The sequence below is a fragment of the Panthera onca genome, chromosome C2 (genome assembly GCF_046562875.1).
Source record: "Panthera onca isolate mPanOnc1 chromosome C2, mPanOnc1 haplotype 2, whole genome shotgun sequence".
NCBI classification, from domain to species: Eukaryota; Metazoa; Chordata; class Mammalia; order Carnivora; family Felidae; genus Panthera; species Panthera onca.
Genome location: NC_138347.1, coordinates 58,566,255 through 58,592,617, shown reverse-complemented (window position 1 = coordinate 58,592,617; position 26,363 = coordinate 58,566,255). Strand labels below are relative to the sequence as shown.

General features: G+C 46.0%; 1 protein-coding gene across 10 annotated transcripts in view; it reads right to left on the bottom strand.

Annotated features, from left to right (window-relative positions):
- CC2H3orf52 (chromosome C2 C3orf52 homolog) overlaps nucleotides 1-23,044 on the bottom strand; it is a 33,478-nt gene extending 10,434 nt beyond the window's left edge. For 3 of the 10 annotated variants that reach the window (XM_060640029.3, XM_060640028.3, XM_060640030.3), the window contains exons 1-3: nucleotides 22,152-22,682; nucleotides 15,771-15,900; nucleotides 5,176-5,303 (exon numbers count right to left, since the gene is read on the bottom strand). In XM_060640029.3, coding sequence (XP_060496012.1) covers nucleotides 5,176-5,303; nucleotides 15,771-15,900; nucleotides 22,152-22,667 — 774 coding nt within the window. In that variant the 5' untranslated portion in view covers nucleotides 22,668-22,682. Of the gene's footprint in view, nucleotides 1-3,416; nucleotides 3,479-5,175; nucleotides 5,304-15,770; nucleotides 15,901-22,151 lie in introns of all 10 variants that reach the window. The other 7 variants (XM_060640036.3, XM_060640037.3, XM_060640034.3 and 4 more) reach the window with 5 other exon arrangements.
- Between the last annotated feature and the right edge of the window lie 3,319 nt (nucleotides 23,045-26,363).

Below are 26,363 nucleotides of genomic sequence, written 5' to 3'. Positions count from 1 at the left end.
TCTGCGCCTCTCTTCTTGTACATGTAAAAGTTTCCCTTGAGTCTGTGCAGAGCAATGGAATCACTGGGTCCAAGAGGGGATGCGTCTCCAGCCCACCTAAATGTTGCTACACTGCTCTCCATCCCAGCAAGTGTGTTACATTTCCGGCGGCCTTGCTGGCACTTAGCGTTACCAGGTTTTGGGGGGGGTTTTAATTATTGCCAATCTAAGGGGTACAAAATGGTTTTCCATATGCATTTTTACTAGTGGGATTTGAGAATCTTTTCGTGTGTGTTTACGAACTCTGGGATTTCTCACCTTTGAATTATTATCAGTTTCCTGTCTTTCTCTTGGGTTTCCTGTTCCTTGGCGGTATCCGCAACTTCTGTATCTGGAATGTTTGGTGTTATAGTCTAGACGCTAGCTGGTGTTACATTACAAATACCTTCTCCAAGCCTTTGATTAGCCTTTTCCACACATTTCAGAGATAGGAATCCTAGCCTAAAAGCAGTGCCCTGAGGGGAGCTCCGCTCGTTTTGTCTCCCACCTACTTCCCAACAGAATCTCCAGGCGCTTACATTTCCACAAACGTGCCCACTGAATTCACCTTGTGCCCATTCAATCTCCTGAAGGTGGAGCGGGGGGATCAGAGCACCTACAGTTTGTATGCCTCCAATCTTGACACTTTTGCTGTGATCTTTACAAGAACCTGACATAAGAGGCATTACTACCTCGTCCCCTTTCGTTAATAAAGGACACAGCTTTCGGAAAGGTCATGAAACCTGCCCAAGGCCACTCTGCTCACAAAGAATCCAGTCCTAGGTGTTACAGACACTAAATCCCTCCTCCTCACATGTTACCACACTACCCAGTGAGGATGAAGCAAGAAGGAAAGTGTCCTAAATACCAAGGAGGAAAGAAGCATAAAGTGATAAGAACTTCAGAAAAAAATGACTAGGTCATCTTACAGTTGTTGAGCCTCAGAGAAAAGAAAGCTGCCAACAGGCCCATGCAAGAAGTAAGAAGGTGGCTCTCACAGGGTTGTGCAGAACAACAGGAAGGAGGAAGAGGAGGAGGAGAAGGAGGAGAAAGAGGAGGAGGAAAAGGGTGGGGGGGGGAATGCTAACGATGGTGTTCTTTCCACGCACTTCCTTACATACACACAAACACACACACACGTATTATGGAAGAGATTATGTCCTTCCAGCCTTCTCTGTTTCTTCTCTCCTCTTCCTTTTTAATCCTTAGGGCCTAGTAGTATTTTGCATATAGTAGACTCTCAGAAAAAATGTCATTTATTTATTTATTCATTTATTTTTTAAAATGTTTATCCATTTTTGACAGAGAGAGCATGCACATGAGTGGGGGAGGGGCAGAGAGAGAGGGAGACACAGAATTCAAAGCAAGCTCCAGGCTCTGAGCTGTCAGCACAGAGCCCAACGTGGGGCTCGAACTCACCAACTGTGAGATCATGACCTGAGCTGCAGATGGATGCTCAACAAACTGAGCCACCCAAGCACCCTTTATTTATTTACTTTTAAATGTTTATTTTTGAGAAAGAGAGGGGAGGGGCAGAGAGGTAGGGAAAGAGAGAATCCCAAGTAGGGCTCCTTGCCGTCAGTGCATAGCCCCATGCAGGGCTTGAACTCACAACCGTGAGACCATGACCTGAGCCAAAACCAAGAATCAGACACTTAACCGACTGAGCCACTCAGGGGCCCCTCTCAGAAAAAAAGTTTAAGCTAAAATTTTATGTTAAGAGCTGAAATGGTATATCAGATCCCTTTTAGTGTCCACTCTATGATTCTGATTCTTTTTGGTGACACGGTCCCCTGCTGTCATTAGGACATGTTCACATATCTGGGAGCCGTTAACCACATTACTTTGGCCTAAAGAAGTGAAATGAGGGACCTCTCACCCCTTGCTCTGGTGTCCCACGCTGTGCCTACGAGGCTGGGTGCACCTTGAGCGAGGCACCCAGTGAGCTACCAGAGTTGGGCAGAGTCGCTAATTCGGGACCAGGGAGACAGCTTCCCTGTGTTACTGGAGAAGCCACTGTTAACTCCTGCATCAAGCACACAGGCCAGGGTTAACACGACATGCACCTAACAGGTTGGCGTAAGCAGAATCAGGGCCCCACCTGCAAGACAAGAAAACTCTGGCAGTAGGATAAGCGAGAGGCTAGGAAAATTGTTTAGAGAAGCAAGACAATAAAGCAAAAGCAAGGACATGGTGTTCCACTGTTCATTCTCATTTACCTTCCGTATCTGGAAACTTCCAGAAGTTGGCCTGAGTGAATGAAAGAAAGGAGTTCTTGACCTAACAGTAAGACTAATATCTCATGGGGCAGCTGGGTGGCTCAGTCAGGTAAGTGTCCAACTCTTGATTGCAGCTCAGGTCATCATCTCATGGTTTTGAGATCGAGCCCCACGTCAAACCCCACAATGAAACTCACATCAGGCTCCCCGGTGCTGGGTGCATGGAGCCTGCTTAAGATTCTTTCTCTTCCTCCCCGGCTGGTGTACCCTCTCTCTTTCTCAAAAAAAAAAAAAAAAAAAAGACTAATATCTATAAGTTGCTCACTTTTATTCCTGAACATATTTGGTTGGGACACCAGAAGGCAGTAGCTTTTTCACTTCACTATGCCTTAACTTGTATCATCTTGCAAACCAGATAGCTCTTTTTTAAAAAAATGTTTTACAGAGATGGTGCCTGGGTGGCTCAGTAGGTAAAGCGTCTGACTTCGGCTCAGGTCATGATCTTCTGGTTCTTGAGTTTGAGCCCTGCTGTTGTGCTGACAGGTCAGAGCCTGGGGCCTGCTTCACATTCTGTTTCCCTCTCTCTGTCCTTCCCCTGCTCACGCTCTCTCTCTCTCTCAAAATTAAACATTAAAAAAAGCTTGTTTTAATGTTTTACGGAGTTGTTTATACGCATCTCATATGCACCTGTGGGTATACAGGGAATGTGTAATGATTTCCACTGATCCCAGAAGGAACCAGCTCAAACTAGCCTGTAAACTTGCCCCAGGGATCACACCAGTCCCTGTTCTTCTGGCACTACACAGTGATGAGCTAAAAATACCTGCAGAATCTGCTCATGTCCGGCTCTGTGCCAGAGATATGGCTCTAAGGTGAATGATTAACATCCATTTCCCTTTGACATCAAGAATTCAGTCTGTAACACGTGATATGTGCAGATGCTGAATCATTTCATTTCTGCTCTGCAAATGCAAAACCTCTTGATGAAAAAAACAATCAAGAGGAAAAAGGCAGGAGGCTATTCACACGGCCACTTGCTCTGGAATCAGGTGGAAGAAAAGGAGGGAAGGGGGCTTGCAGGTAAGATTTAAACAAGGGAAAGAAGGAAGAAGAGAAGCCCAGATAATCATCCCAGAGCACAAACTCCTGTGACCGAAGGCGCAATCAAATATCATGCACCTCAGTACCCAGAAACGAACTCGGGGGTGAACAAGAAAGAATCTCCTCCTGTGGGAGCCTTCCTAGGAATCAAAGGGAAACCAAAGGAGGGTGACTCACACCATTCAACCTATCAACTGCAGATAAGCACATAATGCGTGGCAGGCTGGTCTTGCTTAGATTCTCTTAGCCTATACTTTCCTGGGTCTGGCTGTGAACCCAACCAACCCTCCAGTGTTTCTCCATCACCACATACAAGGGCTCAAATGAAAGGCTGACCATGTCAGCGAACGTTAAAAATTTTCAGCGCCTGGGACTGCAAGCTGGTGCAGCCACTCTGGAAAACAGTATGGAGGCTCCTCAAAAAATTAAAAATAGAACTACCTTATGACCCAGCAATTGCACTACTAGGCATTTATCCACGGGATACAGGTGTGCTGTTTTGAAGGGACACATGTACCCCTGTGTTTATAGCAGCTCTATCAACAATAGCCAAAGTATGGGAAGAGTCCACATGTCCATCGATGGATGAATGGATAAAGAAGATGTGGTGTGTGTATATATATATGGCATGTATATATATATATATATATATATATATATATATGGCGTGTGTATATATATATATACACATACATACATACAATGGAGTATTACTCAGCAATCAAAAAGAATGAAATCTTGACATTTGCAACAACGTGGTTGGAACTAGAGGGTAATATGCTAAGTGAAATTAGAGAAAGACAAAAATCATATGACTTCACTCATATGAGGACTTTCAGAGACAAAACAGATGAACATAAGGGAAGGGAAACAAAAAGAATATAAAAACAGGGAGGGGGACAAAACAGAAGAGACTCATAAATATGGAGAACCAACTGAGGGTTACTGGAGGGGTTGTGGGAGGGGGGATGGGATAAATGGGTAAGGGGCACTAAGGAATTTACTCCTGAAATCATTGTAGCACTAGACGCTACCTAACTTGGATGTAAATTTAAAAAAATCAAAAATCAAACAAGTTAAAAAAAATCCTACTTCTCTTATGGTTTCAAAAGACACTGAAAATCAATACGTACATAGTAATTCAATTTGTAAGATCTGTGAATAGATACAAAACAAAATAAATTTTGGATACTTTGAGGGAAGAAAAAACTTTTTCCCCGGTGCCTTGCCAAAGAATAGGAAAACCACACCTCACCTCTGCAAATCCCCACCACACGCTGCTGTGCAGTGTTCTCCGCTCTTTTATCTAGAACACTCCTGCCTCATATTTCAAGACTCATCCCGAGTATCACCTCCTCCAAGAGGCCCTCCAAGCCTTCATCCTCACCTCAGGTAGTTTAGAGGCCCCTCCTTTGTGCCTTTAAAATATTCTATATGCATCTCCACGATAGAACATATCGCCCTGTTTTAGAACTATTGAATTGCTTCCTCTTCTTGGACTGTGAGCCCCCACTGAGGGCACAGACCTTATGGCTCTGACACTTGGCAAGCTGTCTAGCACATCACAGACCCTCAGTGACACTACAGGTTGAATCAAATGTAAGACCAGAGTGAGGAAACGGAACACTGTCCTCCAGGATGCATTTCCTGGAGACCAGAGCTCTTCTGTCGGGCTTTACACTACAGAAAACCCATTTCTAAGCATCAGTTTCTGCCAAAACCCAGACAAAGAATCCAAGCCTGAAGCTACTTACTTGAGAGCCCAATGCCAGCTTTTCTCCAAGAACCCACATTCTAATGCTAAGGACTCTGTAAATAATGCTTAAGATATAATTACCCTTTTCCTGAGCTGGTGAGGCAACTCCTCCTCAGTAACACAGTCCTCTGGAATCTTTAGCTCGACCAAGAATGTTTTATTTGATGATAATTCAAGTATTTCGTTTTCATCTTCATCGATGTAAGTTGCTAAAGAGGGCGGGGATTAAAAAGTAAAAGTTAACACAAGCTTAACATAATAAATTGTTCCACCGGCCACTGCAGAAAGCCAGGAGCATTCATCAAGGATAAAGCCCAGACACCGTAAGCAGGCACAAGCAGAAGTGCTGTGTCTTCTTGGTAATATCAAAATCTCAAATGGAGGGGACTTGCCTCCATTATGACAAAAATTTTGTTTGTGTGTTTTACAGCAGAAGAGGTCTCAGATTCCATCGAATACAAACGGGGCAAAGCCGGTGGGGGTGAGTGGGAAGAAAATGAATTCCTTTGTTAAACTGAACCTGCAGCCTTAGGTATGTACGTGGGTGTCCAGGCAGGTGCTGGAAGGGGGTCTGCGGGGTAAACGGTGGGTGATGGGGGGCAGGGATTGGCACCAAGGAACTTTAGTGAGTCCCCTCCATTCTGGGCTGTCAAGGACCATGCTGAGAAAGGGACATCACATCACGGACCAGAACAGCGCGGGGACTAGACACGAGCCGGGTCTTGACATCATCCAGGACGACAAAAGGTGGGCACGAAGTCATCACTCTGCAGTCTGTCCCACCCAAGAGAAAGGTCGACGCATTCTGTTTGTAGAAGGGAAGCCAAAGTGTACTCAGAGCCCCAGGGCCTTGCATCCTGGCCAAACGTGTGGCTGCCTGCGCTCTAATGACGGTGAGCTAATTGATTTTGAAGCAGTTAAAGCCAAAGGAAAAACACACAAAGCCAGGCGCCAGGAGCTAGAAGCTGTCACTCATGGTGCTGCCTCTGCTCCCCGGGCTTCGCGTGGGCCTCACCACCAGGCCCACGAAGGAACCACCCCTCTGGCCCTGAGAAAGGCGTGGGTGGTAGAAATGTGTGTCCGTGCTGCCTCAGACCGTCCTCTCAGATCCCAAAGTGCAGACATAACAGAAGTGGCCTCTTTTACTGGACTCCGAAAAGGCCATCAGTGTATGATGGAAGGGCCGGTGAGAAGAAGTAAGAATCCTGATATTTACTCCCTGACGGAGTTGAGGAAACGGGAGGCACAAGGAACGAGGGAATGTGCAGAAAAGAGATCACATGGCCCGAGATGACCAGCTGAGAAAGGCCTGCTCACGCTGGCCCCTCACTGGCCTCTGGGAACCTGGATTTGGGGAGGGTTCCCACCTTTCCCTCTGAAGAGGGGCTCACCGTGCCTCAAACGGTTGGTACAAACAGCGTGGCTTATGCTGGACACCTCCTTTCCTTCTGGGCATCTAGAATTTTGGTAGGTACCAGGCAAAGGCTGCCTATGGGAACAACCCCAATAAAAACGCTGGGCACTGGAGCCTCTAATGAGCTTCCCGGGTAGACAACATTTCACGTGCGTTGTTACAGCTCATTGCTAGAGCATGTAAGTGTGTCTGTCCTGAGGTTTGTGCCTAGTTTCCTCTGGATTTTGCTTTATACCATTTTGCCATGATAAGTCATAATCATCTCTATGACTGTATGCTGAGTCCCATGGGTTCTCCCGGCAAATCATTGGATCTAGGCGTCATCTTGAGGGTCCCCAACACAAGGAATTATCTCTGCACCCTTGTTTGTTGTAAGTCATTACATTCATTTGTCTGACAATAAAGTTATGCCTTCATCGCTGCAAACTTGCCAAGTACAGGAAATTGTAGCAAAACAAGAAAAAAATTACAAATAACTCCTTAATCAACAACTCTTCCCCCCCATATTTTATTTAAAAAACATTTTTTTAATGTTTATTTATTTTTGAGCTAGAAAGAGAGACAGCGTGAGAAGAGGAGGGGCAGAGAGAGAGGAAGACACAGAATCCGAAGCAGGTTCCAGGCTCTGAGCTGTCAGCACAGAGCCCGACATGGGGTACGAACCCAAGAGCTTTGAGATCATGACCTGAGCCAAAGTCAGAAGCTCAACCAACTGAGAGCCACCCAGGCACCTTCCCCCCCGTATTTTATATTACATATTTTAAGTCTCCATGAGAAGACTATTGCTTATTTGTCTTGATTCTGTTGTTAGTTGTTGTTGTTGTTAATGTAACAAAAGCTGTTTTCCCTGGTGTCTGGAATTCCTGACAAAGACTATTCTAATGGCTGCATAATGTTCATAATTGGCTCACCATTTCCTTACATCAGATTTTTAGCATTTTCACTTTCTGCTGTAATAATGCTGTGATGGGTACCTTTGATCTCCACAACCACCAGGTTACGTTTCCATAGCAGATATCACTGCCCTGGAAAGGACCAGGGAAAGCCAGAAAATGAATTCAGGATTCACACAACTGCTGAATTCAAAGACTCTTAAGAAGAGACACCAAAAGAGGTCTCTAATCGCAGCTCCAATGACATACACTTATATGATCCAAATAATGAATCTGTATCAACACCTGGCTAAAATAGTTGTGTCTGTCAAAATAACAATACTAACAATGGACTTATCCAGTCAGGAGAGTTTTTATGCCACTAATGAGACTTCATCTGGACAGAGGAAAAGTGTTTTAAAAAAAAAAAAAAAATCACAAAATAAGGACACCTGGGTGGCTCCGTCCGTTAAGCGTCCAACTCTCAGTTTCAGCTCAGGTCGGTTTGGTGAGTTCGAGAACCACATCAGGCTGTGCACTTGACGGTGCGGAGCCTGCTTGGGATTTTCTCTTTCTCCCTCTCTCTCTGCCCCTCCCCTACTCACACTGTCTCTGTCTCTCTCAAAATAAATAAATAAACTTCAAAAAAGGTCTCAAAACATACAAAGAATGCTGGAGATACACAAAACAGCTCTTTGTCTGGAATATAAGAAATGAGGCTTCAGAGGGAGGCCCTAAACGCCAGATGTCTTCAGGAGATGATGGAGGTTGTTAAACGTCTCCCGGGAAGAAGTGGAGGAAAATCTGATGATGGATGGGAAGAAAGGGAACTGGGAGGGCTGAGGCAGACAGGCCACTAGACACAAGATTGGGAGAGACTGATTTTGACTGCAAGCAGTGGAACTCGGAAGGAAGGAGGGAGGGAAGGAGAAAGCCTGAGATGGAGGAGACGGAGCCGGGTTTAATGGTAACCAGACTTAGTTTGAACCTTGGTGTTGGCCAATATTTATTAGTCATGAGACCCGAGTCAGTCACGTAAATCTCTGAAGCTGTTTTCTCAGCAGAAATATCAACCGCTCCACTGTGGGAAATGGGAAAGATGGGAATCAACACATACAAAGGACCCACCGCAGCAGCCTGCAGGAAGTGGACAGTCACTGATAAAGGCACTTGCCAGTGCATTATCAAGGCACTGCCAAGGAATGACTGGATGAGACTGGATAAGATTTGACTACTCCCTTTGGGGCGCCTGGGTGGCTCAGTCAGTTAAGCGGCCGACTTCGGCTCAGGTCATGATCTCGCGGTCCGTGAGTTCGAGCCCCGCGTCGGGCTCTGTGCTGACAGCTCGGAGCCTGAAGCCTGCTTCGGATTCTGTGTCTCCCTCTCTCTGACCCTCCCCTGTTCGTGCTCTGTCTCTCCCTGTCTCAAAAATAAATAAAACATTAAAAAAAAAAATTAAAAAAAAAAAAGATTTGACTACTCCCTGGACACAGCAGAGACGAAGAGATCAAAAAACAGTTCCAAGACGTCAAGCCTGGACAACAGGAAAAATAGCTACTGTACTACCCATTACCTACAGACACTCAGCTGCACACTTGCAGCTTTAATTCTCATGTAATTCTCAAATCGACCCTATGAGTGAAATATTAATGTTTTCATTTTATTTTTTTTTTAAAGTTTTTATTTCTTTTGAGAGAGAGAGAGAGAGAGAGAGACAAAGCATGCACGCGAATGGGGAAGGCGCAGAGAGAATCCCAAGCAGACTTCGCCCTGTCAACCCCAGAGCCTGATGTGAGGTTCAATCCCACGAACTGTGAGATCATTGACCTGAGTTGAAAATCAAGAGTTGGACACTTAACTGACTGAGCCACCCAGGCGCCCCTAATGTTTTCATTTTAAAATGAAGACACTGGGGGCGCCTGGGTGGCTCAGTCGGTTGAGCATCTGCCTTCAGCTCAGGTCTTGATCTCACAGCCCGTGAGTTCAAGCCCCGCGTCGGGCTCTGTGCTGACAGCTCAGGGCCTGGGGCCTGCCTCGGATTCTGTGTCTCCCTCTCTCTCTGCCCCTCCCCCGCTCATGCTCTGTCTCTCAAAAATGAGTAAGTATTAAAAAAATTTTTTAAAGGAAGACATTGAAGCTTAGAGAAAATCCATAATTTGTTCAGGTCAGGTTGAGCTAGTAAGCAATAGTATCAGGATCCACTTATAGACTCAGATTCAGAAATCATTTAGATCTTACAAATGTGGAAACTGAGACTAAGGAGGTTGAAGAATTTGCCTGAAGTTGCACAAATGGATGGTAGCAGAGCTGGAATAAACAGGGTCTCATGAAACCATAGAGGGCGCTAACGGGGGAAGGGAACACAAACGAATAGTAGTTTCGTATAATGATGGAGACAATCAGGCGGAGATCTTTCCAGCCAAGAGTATGACTCAAATTCAGGAAAAGAGTGTGGATGCAGATCTAGGAGTCAGCTCCAAGAGGGGTGGCTGCCGCCTTGGGAGTAAATGAGTTCCTCAAGGGAAAAGATGCAAAGTGTGAAAAGTAACAAGGTTGAAGACAAGCCTCAAGTATCACATGTGGAGGCCAAAGGCAGAAACAGCAGGAGACATGAGGCCCAGGAGTTCTGTAGACCCACAAGAGCACAACGCACTCAAATAGGCTACAAATAGGGCAGAGATGAGGGAAAGGCCACTGGGTTTCATGATCAAGCAATTACGGGTAACCTTGGGAAGAACGACCTGGAACCAATGGGTTAGGAGCAATCAGGAGGCAAGATCCAAATGCAGACCCCTATTTCTAGAAGTCTGCCAGTGAAAAAAGAGAAAGAGAAAAAAAAGCCTAAAACGAAGACGCAAGATTCTGAGGGAAGAAAATTTTGAAAGACAGACGATGCCAACACATTTGAAGAGGCTCAGGTTGAGAAAACCAGACATGGAGCTATCTAGAGATCCATGGGTTAGGAGAAGCTGGAGAGGATAGCCAGACATGGAGCTATCTAGAGATCCATGGGTTAGGAGAAGCTGGAGAGGATCCCATGGAGAGCATAAGTGAAGCGGTTGGTGTTGGGAAGGTGGAGAAACATATGAGATTTGAGGGAAAGAGAAAGAGGTGAAAACACAAAGAAACTTCAAGGCACTGGGCCTACAGATTTGCTACTAAGTTCCTGCCCCCAAAGGCCTTGCTGGTTTATAACTTGCCAATGCTGTCTGTCTAGGATTTTCCCATGAGTCAGCCTGCACCGGGGAGCACTGCCCTGTGCAACCTGTCTGCTGACACATTGCGACAGCGTAAAATGTGGCTCTTATACCCAACTCAAAGGCAAAACAATTCATTCAACAAAACATTCAACACACGCCACTTCTGCTGAAGTCTCTGCTTACATCTTTGACAATTACCTAGATATAGGAGAGAAGAAGAGATCAAAAACAGTTTCAAGACATCAAGCCTGGACAACAGGAAGAATGGCTACTATATACTAAGCATCATGTACAGACACTCGGCTATGCCTCGGTGGATGTAATTCTCATGTAATTCTCAAACCAACCTTATGAGTTAAATACTAATGTTTTCATTAAAAAAATTTTTTTAATGTTTATTTATTTTTGAGAGAGAGAGAGAGAGAGAGAGCCAACAGGAGAGGGGACAGAGAGGGAGGAGACACAGAATCCGAAGCAGGCTCCAGGCTCTGAGCCGTCTCACAGAGCCTGACGCAGGGCTTGAACTCAAGAATTGTGAGGTCATGAGCCAAAGTCAGACACTTAACCGACTGAGCCACCCAGGCACCCCAAATGTTTTCATTTTAAGATGAAGACATCGAAGCTTGGAGAAAATGCATAATTTGTTCAGGTCAGGTTGAGCTAGTATCTTGGAACCACAGCATTCCTACTCACGGAAAAGCCTGTATGTAAAGAGAACAAAGAAGTCAGGCAGAAATCCGTGATGCTGGAGGATATCACATAAGGGTCCCCACAGTGTTAAATCTGATCACCTTTAAAGTATATTTCCAAGTGTCCACCTACCTGTCACAGTTTGGCTTTTGTAACATTTAAAATACTTTGCCCAACCCAGAGTGTCATTCGTAGGGTGTTCCTCAGGTCTCTCCCCTCCCTGGCTGGGGCAAATCAAAGAGAACCCTGGAGGGTGCTTAAATTATCCTCCAAATTATCCAGAAAGAAGATGACTTTGAGCCGGGGCCGGGGGGGGGGGGGGGGGGGGGGGAGCCTCCCCCCCCCACCCTTTACCATTTATATCAAGGAACTTACAATTCTTTAGAGAGAAGAAAAGAATCCATCATTATCTCTTCCCTCAAGAGCTAAGACAAAACCAAGCCTCCAGACACAACACAATTCCCTGGGCTCTGCTCCCAAACGCGGCCACTTAAAAAGATTTCACTGTTTACCATAAGCCTGGCAGAGTGCTAGCCTCTCCTGCACAGTGTGTGGGCAGCCCCGGCTCAGTGCTATAAGCAGAGCCATGACCCTGAATTTGCCACCACTTCAATGGCAGGGCAAAGGCAAAGTGGCTGGGCAGCCCACCCGAGGGGCAGGCAGTAAAGGGTGCACAACCTGCAGAAAATTAACAATAACAAAACAGACCATAGTTGATGGTCATTCTTAACAACGTTAGCGACAAGGTACACCTCCACAGTGGACACCTCTCCGTGGGTACCCCACTGTGCCCTCCTCAGGTAGTTACCCCTTCCATCGCGGGACCTGCTTCGTGTCCACTTCTGTGTCCCCTCCGGCTCCACAGTCATTAACACCTCTGCCTCTGAGCCTCAGTCTGTGTACTACGGAGCCCTGAGACAGGACACTGAGGAGCAGGAGAAAGGGAAGAAGGAGGCAAAAAAAGGGCAAAAGCAGCTCAGGAGGAACCTCGCTTTTTTTTTTTTTTTTTTTTTCCAAAAAAGCTTTTAATGTGTATTTATTTACTTTGAGAGAGACAGAGAGAGAGCAGGGGAAGGGGCAGAGAGAGAGGGAGAGAGAATCCCCAAGCAGGCTCAGTGCTGTCAGCAACAGAGCCCCACACGGGGCTCGATCTCGAGAACCATGAGATCATGAACCACGAGATTGTGACCGGAGCTGAAACCAAGAGTCTGATGCTCATTCAACTGAGCCACCCAGGGGCCCCTGAGGAACCTCACTTCTTAATGAAGCCAGACAGCCATATGTGCAGCCCTTGACTCTGCTAACACTGTGCTTTTCCAGGTGGCAGTATTTTCCACACAGAGCCCAGAAGTTCTATGAATTTGATTCTCTTGCTGGGGCTTGGCAATTAGGCAATGACCAATTCTTAATACTGTCATCCCAGAAGTACCTACAGAGCTCGCTCTGGGTGAGGCCGGGGCCATCATGGAGGGAGCCCTGTCCCTGCCCCTTTTCCCTATTGCAAACTCCCACCGCCACCTATCATGACTCTCCCCAAAGGCCCAAACCCCTGAGGGCTGAGGTGCCAAGTAAAGTAAAAGTAGGGCTCTGATTTAAAAAATGTGAAAGTTTGCAAATCTCTCTACAGCATTAACATTTTTAAAGACGATTTTACAACCACACTGAAAATGAAGCTTGCACTACACAGAGTATAGAGCTCCTCCCTGAATATTATCCTATGAACTCACGTGTCCCCTGAGAAACTGTGGAGGGAAATGCAACCCCTGCCTCTGCAGATCGCTGTTTGTGAGTTGAAGAGGTTGGATGATTTTTGAGAATGGAAGACAGCTCTTGGGTCTTGTGCTTTAGAATCCTGAATATTAAACCAAGTGGACCTGAAGCATCATCCTTTGTTAGAGGCCCCAGATGCCAAGAGACAAATCAGCCAACATTCAGGATAGCACCACTTAATTGTGATGGGACAAGGCTGCATGGCTCAACCTCAGTTTCAACATCCACATGTGGGAGTTGATGGGAAGAGGGCATATGAAGGCCCACCCCAAAACTGCTGTCCTCAGCATGATGGAAGGGGTGTAGCACCTACCCCAAAACCAGCCCATGGCCTCCAAGGATCACCCATCCCACCTCAACTGTGCCGTAAGTAACTAAGCAAACATGGTGCCTGCCTGAGAAACATGCTGGAGGTTGGCATATATCTTTCAGCTTTCCTATTCCTTCAGGGACTTTAAACCCTTGAGACAGGAGAGGAGGAGGTCGGGAGGAGGAACATGAGGTGAAGGGCAAGTGGAGTTCCTGAAGAAAATCCCAGGATGCCTTCTGGAGAGACTCAGGGGATCCTCAGTCTTGCTCTCACCCAAGACTGGGTTTACTAAGAAGAACCCAACTCAACCCAAATCCTTGTGGAGACCAGATCACCCTCAAGAGTATCCCAACTCCAAAAATCTCCCCAAAAACAAGAGTCCAGGACCAGATGGCTTTCCAGGGGAATTCTACCAAACATTTAAGGAAGAGTTAACACCTATTCTCTTCAAACTGTTCCAAAAAATAGAAATGGAAGGAAAACTTCCACATTCTTTCTTTGAGGCCAGTATTACCTTGATTCCAAAACCAGACAGAGACCCCACTAAAAAGGAGAACTATAGACCAATTTCCCCAACTTACATGGATGCAAAAATCCTCAACAAGATATTAGCCAACCGGATCCAACAATACATTAAAAAAATTATTCACCACGACCAAGTGGGATTTATACCTGGGATGCAGGGCTGGTTCAATATCCACAAAACAATTAACATGACTCATCACATCCATAAAAGAAAGGACAAGAACCATATGATCCTCTCAACAGATGCAGAGAAAGCATTTGACAAAATACAGCATCCTTTCTTGATAAAAGCCCTCAAGAAAGTAGGGATAGAAGGAGCATACCTCGACATCATAAAAGCCGTATATGAATGACCCAACACTAATATCATCCTCAATGGGGAAAAACTGAGAGCTTTCCCCCTAAGGTCAGGAACAAGACAGGGATGTCCACTCTCGCCACTGTTATTCAACATAGTATTGGAAGTCTTAGCCTCAGCAATCAGGCAACACAAAGAAATAAAAGGCATCCAAATCGGCCAGGAGGAGGTCAAACTTTCACCCTTCGCAGATGACATGATACTCTATGTGGAAAACCTAAAAGATTCCACCAAAAAACTGCTAGAACTGATTCATGAATTCAGCAAAGTTGCAGGATACAAGAGTATCCCAACTCCAGAAGAAGTATCCCAACTCCCTGCCCCTGCAATCATCCCCACTTACAAATAAAAACAATTTTCTTCTTTCCTATTTTAAAACTGAAATGATTGTCCACTGGAGGGTCCTATATTTATGCATCATGAAAACCTTAATATCAATAATCATAAAAAATTAGCAACTATTTAAAAACACTTTAAAATGGTGTGGAAGACTACATCACACACAGTCATTTTAAAAAAGTGTTCATAAATAACTTATTTTCTTTTTAATGTTTACTGATTTTTGAGACAGAGATAGTGCACGAGTGGGGGAGGAGTAGACAGAGAGAGGGGCAGAAGATCCAAAGTGAGCCCTGTGCTGACAGCAGAGAGTCTGATGCGGGGCTGAAACTCACCAACCATGAGATCATGAGCCAAGCTGAAGTCAGATGCTCAACTGACTGAGCCACCCAGGCACCCCTCACAAATAATTTCTAATGAATTGGCAAAATGGTCTCGACATGGCATTAAAAATCCTAAAGGTAGGCCACGAGATGATTAAAAAAAATCTTTATCTCAAATTATTTTAAAAATGCGAGAAAAGGATAGAAGAAAGTATAATGAAATATTAATAATATAGATGGGCTTCATGGGTAACTGAATATGGATTATTTTCATAATAAATAATAACTAAAATAATATATGTAAAGGATATAGTTAGCACCATGTAAGTTTTGTTTTGTAAACACATATAATACAAATATAATAAACAGTTATTTCCAAAATAAATTAATGACATTTTATACATTCATGGTTCTGTTGAAGTTTTAAAGATGCTTTCAAATGGGCTATTCATTATTTATCATTATAATAATGTCCCAGGTATATCAGATGAAGTACAATAATTATTTTACCAAACAAATGATAAGGAAAAATATTCAAACAGCAGATGCAGAGATACAATCAAATATAAGTTAGTGTTTAAATTAACACTTGAGAAATTTTCAAGATCCGGTGGGCAGAGTTTAAAGTAAAATGTTGGTCTCCACCCTTCTTTCAGAGCTTATAAAACAAACCACAAAAAAAAAAAAAAAAATGAAATAAAGCAAACAAAGAACCATGTATAGCTGCCACTCATACCAAATCCCAAACCAGTTTTAAATTCATATCATAAAGAAACAGCAATCAGCACATCTTTCATATCAGAAACAAGTGTAAGTCATAAACATTACATTAGTTCTTAAAATGCATCAACTTAGTCCTACTTAAGTCCTCTTACCTCCAATAAGACATAAGCTTATGATGATCACTACAATGAGACCTAGGAAAACAGAGGCAATGACCATCCACAGTTTGCACTTTCCAATCAATTTCTTATTACAGGAGCTCCAAGGGTTCTCCTTGTTAGCCTGGAAAGCAGAGGGACACTGTGAGGCAGTCACTGGTCTCAACAAGCATTTCTGAATGCTTACCAAGGGCCAGTGATACAGAAATGAAGGCAGCGGGATCCTGCCCTCCAGGGGGCTCCCCTCCACGAAGTCAGGTTTACAAAGAAGCAGAATGGAACCTCACACAGAAGTGAGGGAGAAAACACCCAGGGGGCCCTGAGGTGGGGAGGTTAGGCAGGATTCGGAAGGACAGAGAAAGGCATTCCAAAGCCAGGAGAGAGCAAGCATCCTTCGTGTGGGTTCGTGACGGATCTGGCCAAGAGCCTCAGCTAACAGGAATGTGGCAAGTAATAACAGCTAAGATTAGAGACAGCGAAAGGCTGGAGGCAATCTGAGAGGGCTCTGAATGCGGTCAGAGCAGTTTGGACTTAATTTGGTGTGAGCGGGGGACCTGTGGAAGGTTTTGGAGCATAAGAGTAGACTTAAGATTCAGAGCAAAATGGTGTGTGCAAAAGCTAAGAGGCTACTGCTGTGACCTGTAACGTGTAATTAGGGCCTGCGAAGGGAAATGAAAGGAAGGACATGAGACACACCAGGAAATAAGGGGCAGTGAGGCAGCCACTGCCATGGCTTATTGATCACCAACACCAATTCATTGCATGCTAACAGCCCCGCAGGGGGGCCACTGGCCCATCTCCCAGAGGCAGGTACAGAGAGCAGCCAGGGCTGATGTCCGCTGTGTGTCCCTACAAAGCTGGCACCTTTTGTCCACGGCCCCCCCCGTGCCATCGTGCAGAGCTCCAGGTTACGCGTGGGCCTGGCTGCCACGGTGCTTCCACTCAGGGCCACCACCTGCCCCTACAAGGTCCCAGGACTCTTCTGCTTCCCACTGAGCCATTGGGGTAATTCCCACACAGAGACCAAGGACTGCGATGGGGAAAAGGTGTGTTTCTGCATCGGGATTCCCCTCCCACACTTAAAAGCAGAGCGACGCCCTCATTCAGCAAGCTACTGAAGCTCACCAGCCCCGACACCCTCAACTGTAAAAATAATAACAAGTGTAGCGCACAGGGCTGTGGTAGAAACCAGACATCACATGCACGAGAGATCGCGCGCACGAAGCCCCTGCTAAACAAAGATTAGCAATTCAACACATGACAGCAATCATTGCTCAGTGTTTTCGTCTCACAAAGCAGCAGCAGGCATTTCTGGAGTCTCGCTCCTGAACAGGCACCGTGTTTACTGTCTCTCCCATCATGACGGTGCTGGTGGCCAGCAGAAAATGAAATCGTTCACTTTAGGACTACAGTTCAGACTTTCTCAGTGACAGGTTCCCAAGCCTGGCCGGCTGCACATCAGGAATTTAAACTACACACCCCGAGGCCGTACCTGGACACGGGGACCAGATTGCCACGAGGTGGGGGCAGGCCCCCGTCTGTAATTTTGAGCCTCCCGGACTGAATCAGTTGCTCTATCAGGGTTGAGACTTCTGTCCTGAAGCCTCGTCACTCTTCAGGAGCCAAGTCAGATCTCTCCTTTTGTGGAGGCCTCCCTGCCACATCGCCCAAGGAGAGAGCCCCCCAGAACGTGAGCTGTCCACACAGCTCATCTGCCCCTGCTTTGTCTGGTTTCATGTTCAAGATACCAGCTTATCTTCCAAGGTAAACTGAAACCAGACAGAAGGAGGGGTGGTTCTTGAACTTCCTTGTTCTTACATCTCACACTTATGCCTCAGTCGGGCAGTAGGCACGTAACACATGTGTGTGGCTTCGTTGTAGAGGGTTCTACAATTTGTAAGAAGGTACTTGGAGAAACTCTGGAGTAGAGCTCACGTTGTGGAGCCCCTGAGTGCACTTTACATTGGCTCCTCTGGTCGGGTATGAAGGACCAATAAAGGGAACGTCTGGACAGAAGAAAACGCTCTTGAGGTAAGTATGCTTCTGGAGTTCAAGGACAGTGCCAGCCAAAAATTGAAAACTGCTCCAAAGCCACCAAAGCCAAGGGCTCAATAAGGCATGGGGGAAAAGAAGTCTCAGTATAAGGAACCTTTAACTTCTCAGGGAACAGGACTATATCTTCCTACTTACAAAGCCCCTGAGAACAAAATGACCCCATGCCATTTTCAGTCCTTTTTTTTCTTCTAAGTTTATTTATTTATTTTGAGAGAAAGACAGAGAGACAGTGGGGGAGGGGCAGAGAGAGGGGAAGAGAGAATATCAAGCAGGCCCTGCACTGCAAGCACGAAGCCTGCCATGGGGATCGAACCCATGAAATGAGAGATCGTGACCTGAGCCGAAACCAAGAGTCGGATGCTTAGCCAACTGAGCCACCCACATGCCCTGCCATTTTCAGTCCTTCTACAAGAAGCAGCCAGAACCCTAAGATTAGTACAAAATGAAATGGGCTGAAGTCTCAAATGAACCACAGAATGAGGGTCAATGCATCTCTCTGGCCTCTTGTTGCCTTCACTGATGTTTTCCCTTACAGGTAATAAACTAGGACCCTGGTGGTATGAAGGGCCCACTGCTCTGACTTCAGAGGGGAAGTCAGCTCAGAATTACACAGCCCTCACCGGTACAAAATGCCTCTTCGTGTCCAGCCCAAAGCTGTCAACACACAGCCAGTTCACTGTCCTGCCGTCAGCCCTCGGGGAGAGAGACCATCCTTTGCAAAATTAACCTTCACAGGCTCTAAGCCATTATAAAGTAGTCGGTCAGCTACTCCCAACCCAAAAATAAATGACAGTGCTTCTCAGCTCTCTGCACATTAGCATCAACCAAGACTTGTGTATCACCCCCGCTCCCTCCCCCAAGATTCCACGGTGGCCTGAGGGTGAAGAGACTCTGATACAGCAGGTGAGTGCTCCCTGCACTGAGACTCCCCTAAAAACCAGGTCACAAAGACATACTGCCTCCTTCACTGGCATCTTCATTCTCTCATGCCCAAATTCTAGGCCAGGAGGAGAACCCACAGGCAGGTTTTTCTGCAGGGTGCTTTCCAGAGACTTTTGCAAACTGCATCTTACATTCTATGATCTGCATTTTGTGGCTCAAGAATTTTTGTAGCTTCCCTCTAAACATTCCCCCAGATAGTCATATCCAAACACACGACATAAGGCCCTGCCACAATGGCAAGACTATCTCTTGGATACAAACAGCTTTTCTTCTCTTTGGTGCAATTAGGAGCAGATAATGTACATATCTGGAAATTTTTTCTTAGCGCGTAGGAAAATCTGTGCTTTGTAATCTCATTGTGGGATTTAATTCACTTGTCCACACATAAAAAATCTAGCTGATTCTTGTCCTAAATTCTGAACAATGCATAGCAATGGGGCTAATTTTTAGCTAGCCGGTCCACAGAAGTCTTGCCTACTTCAAAACTATCAACTTATTGTATTATTAATGATGCTGTCCCTTAAAATGTCTCCGGGACTTCTATTTGGGAACCGAGGTCAGAGCCCATGTGATGAGCCATAAAAGAAAACCAATCTCCATCTATTAACCATAACTTCATTTTCATTTCTGACCCAACTATATTACCATGTTTACAGTGAAAACAGGCAAAGTAAACTCAGCGGCTTACATTCCTTTCCCTCAAGCTCCAAGAAGGGGAAAGAAGTTCTTTCCACTGCCTCTGTATCCCCTCCCAGATCAGACCTTCCAATAGGAAGATACCCTAGACACGGGGTGTCTTCTTCCCAACTGTCCCAAAACTGTCCCCTCCTCTTCACCCATCCACCTGCAACTCCCTCCTCATTCCAGATATGCTACGCAAATACTCATATTTCACTTAAGTGCCCAAACTTACCAAAATTAGGAACATATAATTTAGGCAATTATACATAAGTGAGTATAAATTACATATATATTCTCTCTCCCTAATTATCAAAAAAATAAACCCATAAAAACAGCGTTAGGTTTGAGACCTAAAAAGCCTAGGTTCAAATCTCAGAGCCACCACTGAGTGAACCTGAGTATTGTGATAACTTCTCTGAGCCTCAGTCTTCCAGTTTCTTCATCTGTCAAATCAGAACACTGACACCTTCCTCATAAGTTTGTTGGGGGTAATTAGAAGCATTTATGTATGGGAAGTATGTGGCACACGATACGTACAAAGCATATGGTTACTAAAAATACGTGGGCTTAAAAAATAATAAAATAAAATAACAAATAAAAATACATGGGCTTAAGCTGCATTTCAAAATTGGAAATCTTAGCATAGAGTTGAAGGAGACCCTACACACAAAATTCTCAGGTGCCTGGCACGCCCAAGCACTTAACAGGATTGTACAGTCGTTGACTTTTCAATTTAAAATACACTTCAGGGGGCGCCTGGGTGGCTCAGCAGGTTAAGCGTCCGACTCTCGATTTCAGCTCAGGTCACGCTCTCATGGTTCGTGAGTTCGAGCCCCGCGTCGGCTCTGTGCTGACTGCATGGAGCCTGCTTGGGATTCTCTTTCTCCCTCTCTCTCTCTCTCTCCCTCTCTCTCTCTCTGCCCCTCCCCCGTGCTCTCTCTCTCACTCTCTCTCTCAAAATAAATAAACTTTTAATAAAATAAAATACACTAACTTATTCTACAGAACCAAAGAGAATGATTAACACATTACAGGAGGATTTTCTCATTTTTTGATGTTTCCTGTTCAAATATTTGAATGCCCTCCGAGTGGTGGGCATTCAAAGGTAACCCTTCACCTCCACACCATTCTGTCAACCACCATAGCTCTTACTATTTGGTGACCTACAAAGCTAATTCACAAGGAAGTCTAGGCTCTCCGTGTATACCCGGCTGATGAGGAAGTAATTAGAACATGAAAGAGCAATCTCTCCTGGGTAAGTACTAAATAAACAATTATAGAATATGGATGCCCTACGTGAGTGTGGCTTCTACTCATCTGTTTTCAGCAAGGCATTCCCAGGCCTCCCAGAGAAGCCCAGCTACCCACATTACATTACCATTTGACCCTTGGGAACACAGACCTTTGCACCTTGCCTCAGGGCACACCTTTTAGTGGTGAAGTTGTCATCAAAACTCCTATCTCTGGATTCAGTCCCTGGAGTCACTGGGGAGTCCTGGATCTATCTAACATGTGGCAAGTATTCCCAAATCCATTCCTAGACCCTGCCATGGAGGTCTGAGGCAGAAGCCCATGGTGGCAGCCACTTGCACAGATATCAGACCATCTTTCTTTCACCCTCATTCTTCTGTGGTGTTCATCTCTCATTCATAAAATCCCCCAAATCACTCTCCGGGGCATCGATAGGTCCTTCTAAAAGCAGAGTGGACAGTGTTTCCAGGAACCCATGCAAAAGCAATGCTTTCACCGTTTGATTTCCTTGCTTATCCCTGAAATCAACAGCTTAGTAGTCAAAGGTGAGGCGTGGGAGTGGAGAAGTGAGATCTAAAAAAGATCAAGTTGGAGCCATATACATGGGGAGTTCCAAGCACTCTGTAAACCTCAAGCCAGTCTTAGGGTTCATCAGACGGCAGATGGCTGTGAATTCAAAGCCTCTGCTATTTTATGAGTATTTGATGAGAATGAATCATGTTCCTGTCACTGCTAGGGCTAGAGCAGAAAAGAGGTCCTTTAGAGATTGAAAGGAGGCCCAAGCAAATGAGCCATTAGTCTAGTTCTTCGGGACAAGAACTTTGAAATCACCTCCCATCAACTGAGCAGGGAAAAGAAAACTTTCTGGGAAAAGAAAAAGTGTGTGTCTGAGAGATGTGAGCCGGCTGGGGGATGATGCGCAGAGGGGGAGGGTGGAGGGTAGGCGGAAGTGGCAAGGCAGTAAAGGTAAGGCCAGGAGATGCTAATGAAAGAAAGGGAGAAGACTCCATCTATCACTCGAGTTCTCCTTACTTGGAAAACACAACACACACACACACACACACACACACACACACACACACACACACTGAATTTAAAGTTACAGAACCTTTTTAAACCACCTCTATCCTTGGGGATTCTCTCTCTGAAGAGAGGAGCCACACACCTCCGGGGTAGGATTCCTCAAGTTCCACGGCGGTCGGTCGGACGGGCCAGAGGGGTCGCAGGGACTCAGGCCGGCTCCGGCTAGAGCGCGCTCCGGCTAGAGCGCACTCCGGCATCCTCTCCATTCAGAAGATCCCAGCGCGCACCACCAACGCTCCGCGTCCGCGATGCGGGGAGAGGTGGCTGGAAACGCGCAACTGGGAGGGTGCCAGCCGGGGTCCGGGCCCACAGCCGGGCTCAGAGCGCGCTCCGACACCGCCCCGGGAGCCCAGCAGGCCTTACCTGGGCTGCACGGGACTCCTCGGCCGAGAGAGGGATGACCTGGACGGTTCCGTTGAGAGGCTTCTGCTCGTCGGGCTGCCCCCCGAGCACCGAGAGCTCCAGCTCTTCCCCCGTCGATGGGGATCCGGCCCCTTCCATGGGCAGGCAGAGGACTGCTGACACGCGGGAAGTAGGGCGCACACACGTAGGGGTGCAGAGTCCAGAGCGGCCTCCCGGCGAGCTCACACTCCGCCCCCCGCGGGCGCGGCGGGGCAGACCTCGGGCGGCGGGCCGGGCGGGGCGGGGCACTGGCGAAGGGGAGGCGCCCCTGGCCCCCGCCGGGGTAGAGCCGCCGCGCCTACGTGGGCTCGGGAGCAAAGCAGAAGAGGGCTGTTTTTCTGGTTTGTTCAGGGCGCTGCCGGCTCTGCCTTTCCCTGTTCTCGCAGATCCAAAGCAGAAGCTGAGCCCAGGGCCCGTTGGGTGGCAGCTGCGGCCCGGATGGGTCCGGACCGCCGTGCCACGGAGGAAAGGTAGCATTCCACCTCCAGGAGCTGTCTACTGCCGGGGCTTGCCCCAGCGTTCTCTGCCTAGCGCAAGTTCATTCATCGATCAACAAGCAACTGGGAACGCTGTACGCACTCGCGCAGAACGTCTAGTTCGGGGAGCCTGGGATTTTGTTTGCTAAGCAAGGTGTGTGTTGATCATCTCGAGCTTCTGTTCAGAGCGGGCTTGCCCTCAGCACACGTATTAAGACCAGTTTGAGGTGTGGACAGGATGCATGTAAATAAGCTTCACTTCAGAAGAGGTCGACCTGTGTCCAAAAGCCTGCCTACTGTTCAGACACTTCCTCAATATTGGGTCTCTAGTTGTCAGTTGCCTGGTACCAGATCGTCTGGACTCCATCTGCCTGCTGGAGGGGGTCATGCTGACTGCAGCTGCTCAGCTGCCGGTCTGCACTGACTTCTGCTTTCTTCGCTCTAACTGGCACATTCTGCAGGAATCAGGCTGCATTCACACAGCTGGGATTTTTCGAAAAAGCTTTTCAACAAAGGATCAAGGGTTAAGAGAACCAAGAAGGGGTGCTAGGGCACCCAAGGACAAGCGATAGTAGAAAGCCATCATTACCCACGGGCCTAAAAGGGACTGGAGCCTTGAAGGAGGGCCCTCCCGATGGGCTCTATGGTCACAAAAAAGTTGCAGCCACTTCCAGGACTGTAGCCCAGCAAGGAGGAGACAGACAGGAATAAATACTGTCAGCCTCCTAAAGCTCAGAGAAGAAAATGAATCTGGGGTGCCAAAAGAAAGGGAGCCTACACCCTATCTTTCCCTACAGTAACTGACATCTTGTCTTCCTTCTCAGACATTCAATAGTCTGGTCTGGTCACATTCCTCTTCCGGGCTGGCCCTCACATATCCCATTCTATTGCCACCCCCATGTCTTTGTATATGATGTTCCCTTTGCTTGCAGTGTTTTTCCTACCCACTTTCTGCATGGACAATTCCCATCCATCTCTAAATTCTAGCTAATACATACTTTTAGCACTAAACCTTCCCTGACTTGCGTCCTCCCCCAGAAGTTTTCCACGCTCTTCTCTGTTACCAGTACGTGCTATACCGTGCTGAATGGGGCACAGATTCAGTCCACTTTAATTCAACAAACAGCACTGAGTGCTTGCTATATGTCAGATATTCTTCCGGATGCTTGAGGTATGTCTGAAGAAGTAACTAAATAAAACAAGATCACTGCCATGGCGATCACTTCTATTTAATGAGGGAAACAAACTTAAACAACATTTCTAGAATATTAGAAATGATGTGTGCTATGGAGAAAAATAAGGCAGATTAAGGGAGCTGGAGTGTCAAGTGGTGAAGGGGAAAGAGGAGGTGCAATTGTAAATAGGCCATCAACTCAGGCCCCAGCCAGAAGGTGGGATACGTAGGACCTGGGGGTACAGTGTCCAGCATGGTGACTGCAGTGTAGCATGTGTCTTGCGTACATGAAAGTTGCTAAGAGGGGCGCCAGGGTGGCTCAGTCAGTTAAGCGTCCGACTTTGGCTCAGGTTATGATCTCACGGTTGGTGAGTTCCAGCCCCGTATCGGGCTCTGTGCTGACAGCTCAGAGCCCAGAGCCTGCTTCGGATTCTGTGTCTCCCTCTCTCTGCTGCCCCTCCCCTGCTCATGCTCTCTCTCTCTGTCTCAAAAATAAATAAATGTTTAAAAAAAAAATTTTTTTAATAAATAAGAGAAATAAAAATTAAAAAAAAAAGAAAGTTGCTAAGAGAGTAGATCTTAAAAGTTCTCATCAGGAGACAAAGAACAATAACTTTGTGTGAGGATGGACATTATAGACTTATTGTGATTGTTTACACAAATATCAAATCATTATGTTGTACACCTGTAACTAAATTAGTCCTTAATTTTTTAGAAAGTGAAACTTGAACAAAGAGTTAAAGGTAGTAAGGACAGTAGCTGTGCTGTGCTGAAAGAAGAGGGACATTCAAGATAGGAACCTGAAACTGAAGCCTGTCGGACTTTTCCTGTCTGAGAATCAGTAAAGCGGCCAGAATGGCTAACATGAAGCATGAGTCATTTTTTTCTCTTATGTACCTCCCCTGTCGTTTAAGCTCCTTGAGGTATCAATGCATCCCCAGTACTTAGCTCTGGATTTAGCACAGTGCCCTCTATAAATGTTGATTAGTTTGATATTCTCAGCAGTGCTGGTTTCCTAGGCCCAGGCTCTGAGACCCCCAATAGGATCAGCGAGACGTCTCAAATCCCAGCTCTCATCCTTACCTGGGGGCCCAGACAACCTTCCCCATGGCCCCGCAGTTTACAGAAGATCAGTTTCACTGGAAGACCCTCTCCCTGGGTCAGATGAGTTGTAGCTGTCTCCCAAGCCCAGTTTCTCCATGAATAGATATTTATAAGCTCCTTTATGCACCAGAGGATCAAAAAGCTACTGTTTACCGTCACAAACACACTCTAAAGTCAGATCTCCTAGTGCCTTTTGAGTTCTGCAAAGCAGGGTTTCTGTATTCTCTAATCTAGACTAGGATGCATTTCTAGAATTCCACTAACCTAACTCTTGCATATAGTTGGCATCCCTATGGAAATATAAGCTTTGAAGACAAAAAGATTTTGCACTCTCGCTACTGTGCGTACTTTGGCAAGTTGTTTAATATGAGCTGCTTTCCTCATTATAAAACGGTTTCTACCAAGTAAAGACGATTAAATGAAGTAATTAGAATAAAGCCTTTATTCCTGGGCCTGACAAATAGCAGGGTCTCAGTAAATATCCCTTACTTTCTGTAATTATCTTTATAATTAATATGCACCCACCTCCAACCCTTAGCAGCCAGCAATAATTCTTGATTCAATATATTTTCTTTTGATATTGATTTGTGTTCCTGTCCTGTCACATTTTCTTTCTTCCTTCCTTTCTTTCTTTCTTCCTTCCTTTCTTCCTTTTTCCTTTCTTCCTTTCTTATTTTAGAGAGAAAGAGAACATGAGCAGAGGACAGGGGCAGAGGAAAGAGAGAGAATCTTTTTTTAAAAATATTTATTTATTTATTTGGGGGGGGGAGTGGCAGAGAGAGAGAGAGAGAAAGAGAGTCCCAAGCTGGTTCCGCGCTGTCAGTGCAGAGCCTGATGTGGGACAAACCATGAGATCATGACCTGAGTTGAAATTAAGAGCCCAACCTACTGAGTCACCCAGGCCCCCAGAAAGAGAGAGAATCTTAAGCAGGCTCTACGCTCAGCACAGAGCCCAACATGGGGCTTGATCCCACATTCTTGGGATCATGACCTGAGCTGAAATGAAGGGTCAGACACTTAACCGACTGAGCCACCCAGGTACCCCCATCCTGTCACATTTTCTCGACCACCGACACTTTTTGGCACCTCCCAATATTACCTGAACTACTTAAATTCTTACTTGAAACTTACTCCTGATTTCTGGTAACTGCAAATTTCTTACTCTCCAGAGAGCTGACCTAGAATGAAGAGAAGGGTCCCAATCTCTTCTTGAGGACTTTTTCGTCCTTTCAGTCAGTCTGACTCGAAACTAAGGATTCAGAATGAGTTAGAAAGAAATGTTTCTCCCTTGAGGTACAACCAAATTTAGATTAAACGATTCTTTTTTTTTTTTTTAACATTTATTCATTTTTGAGAGACAGAGAGAGACAGTGTGAGTGAGGGAGGGGCAGAGACAGAGGGAGACACAGAATCCGAAGC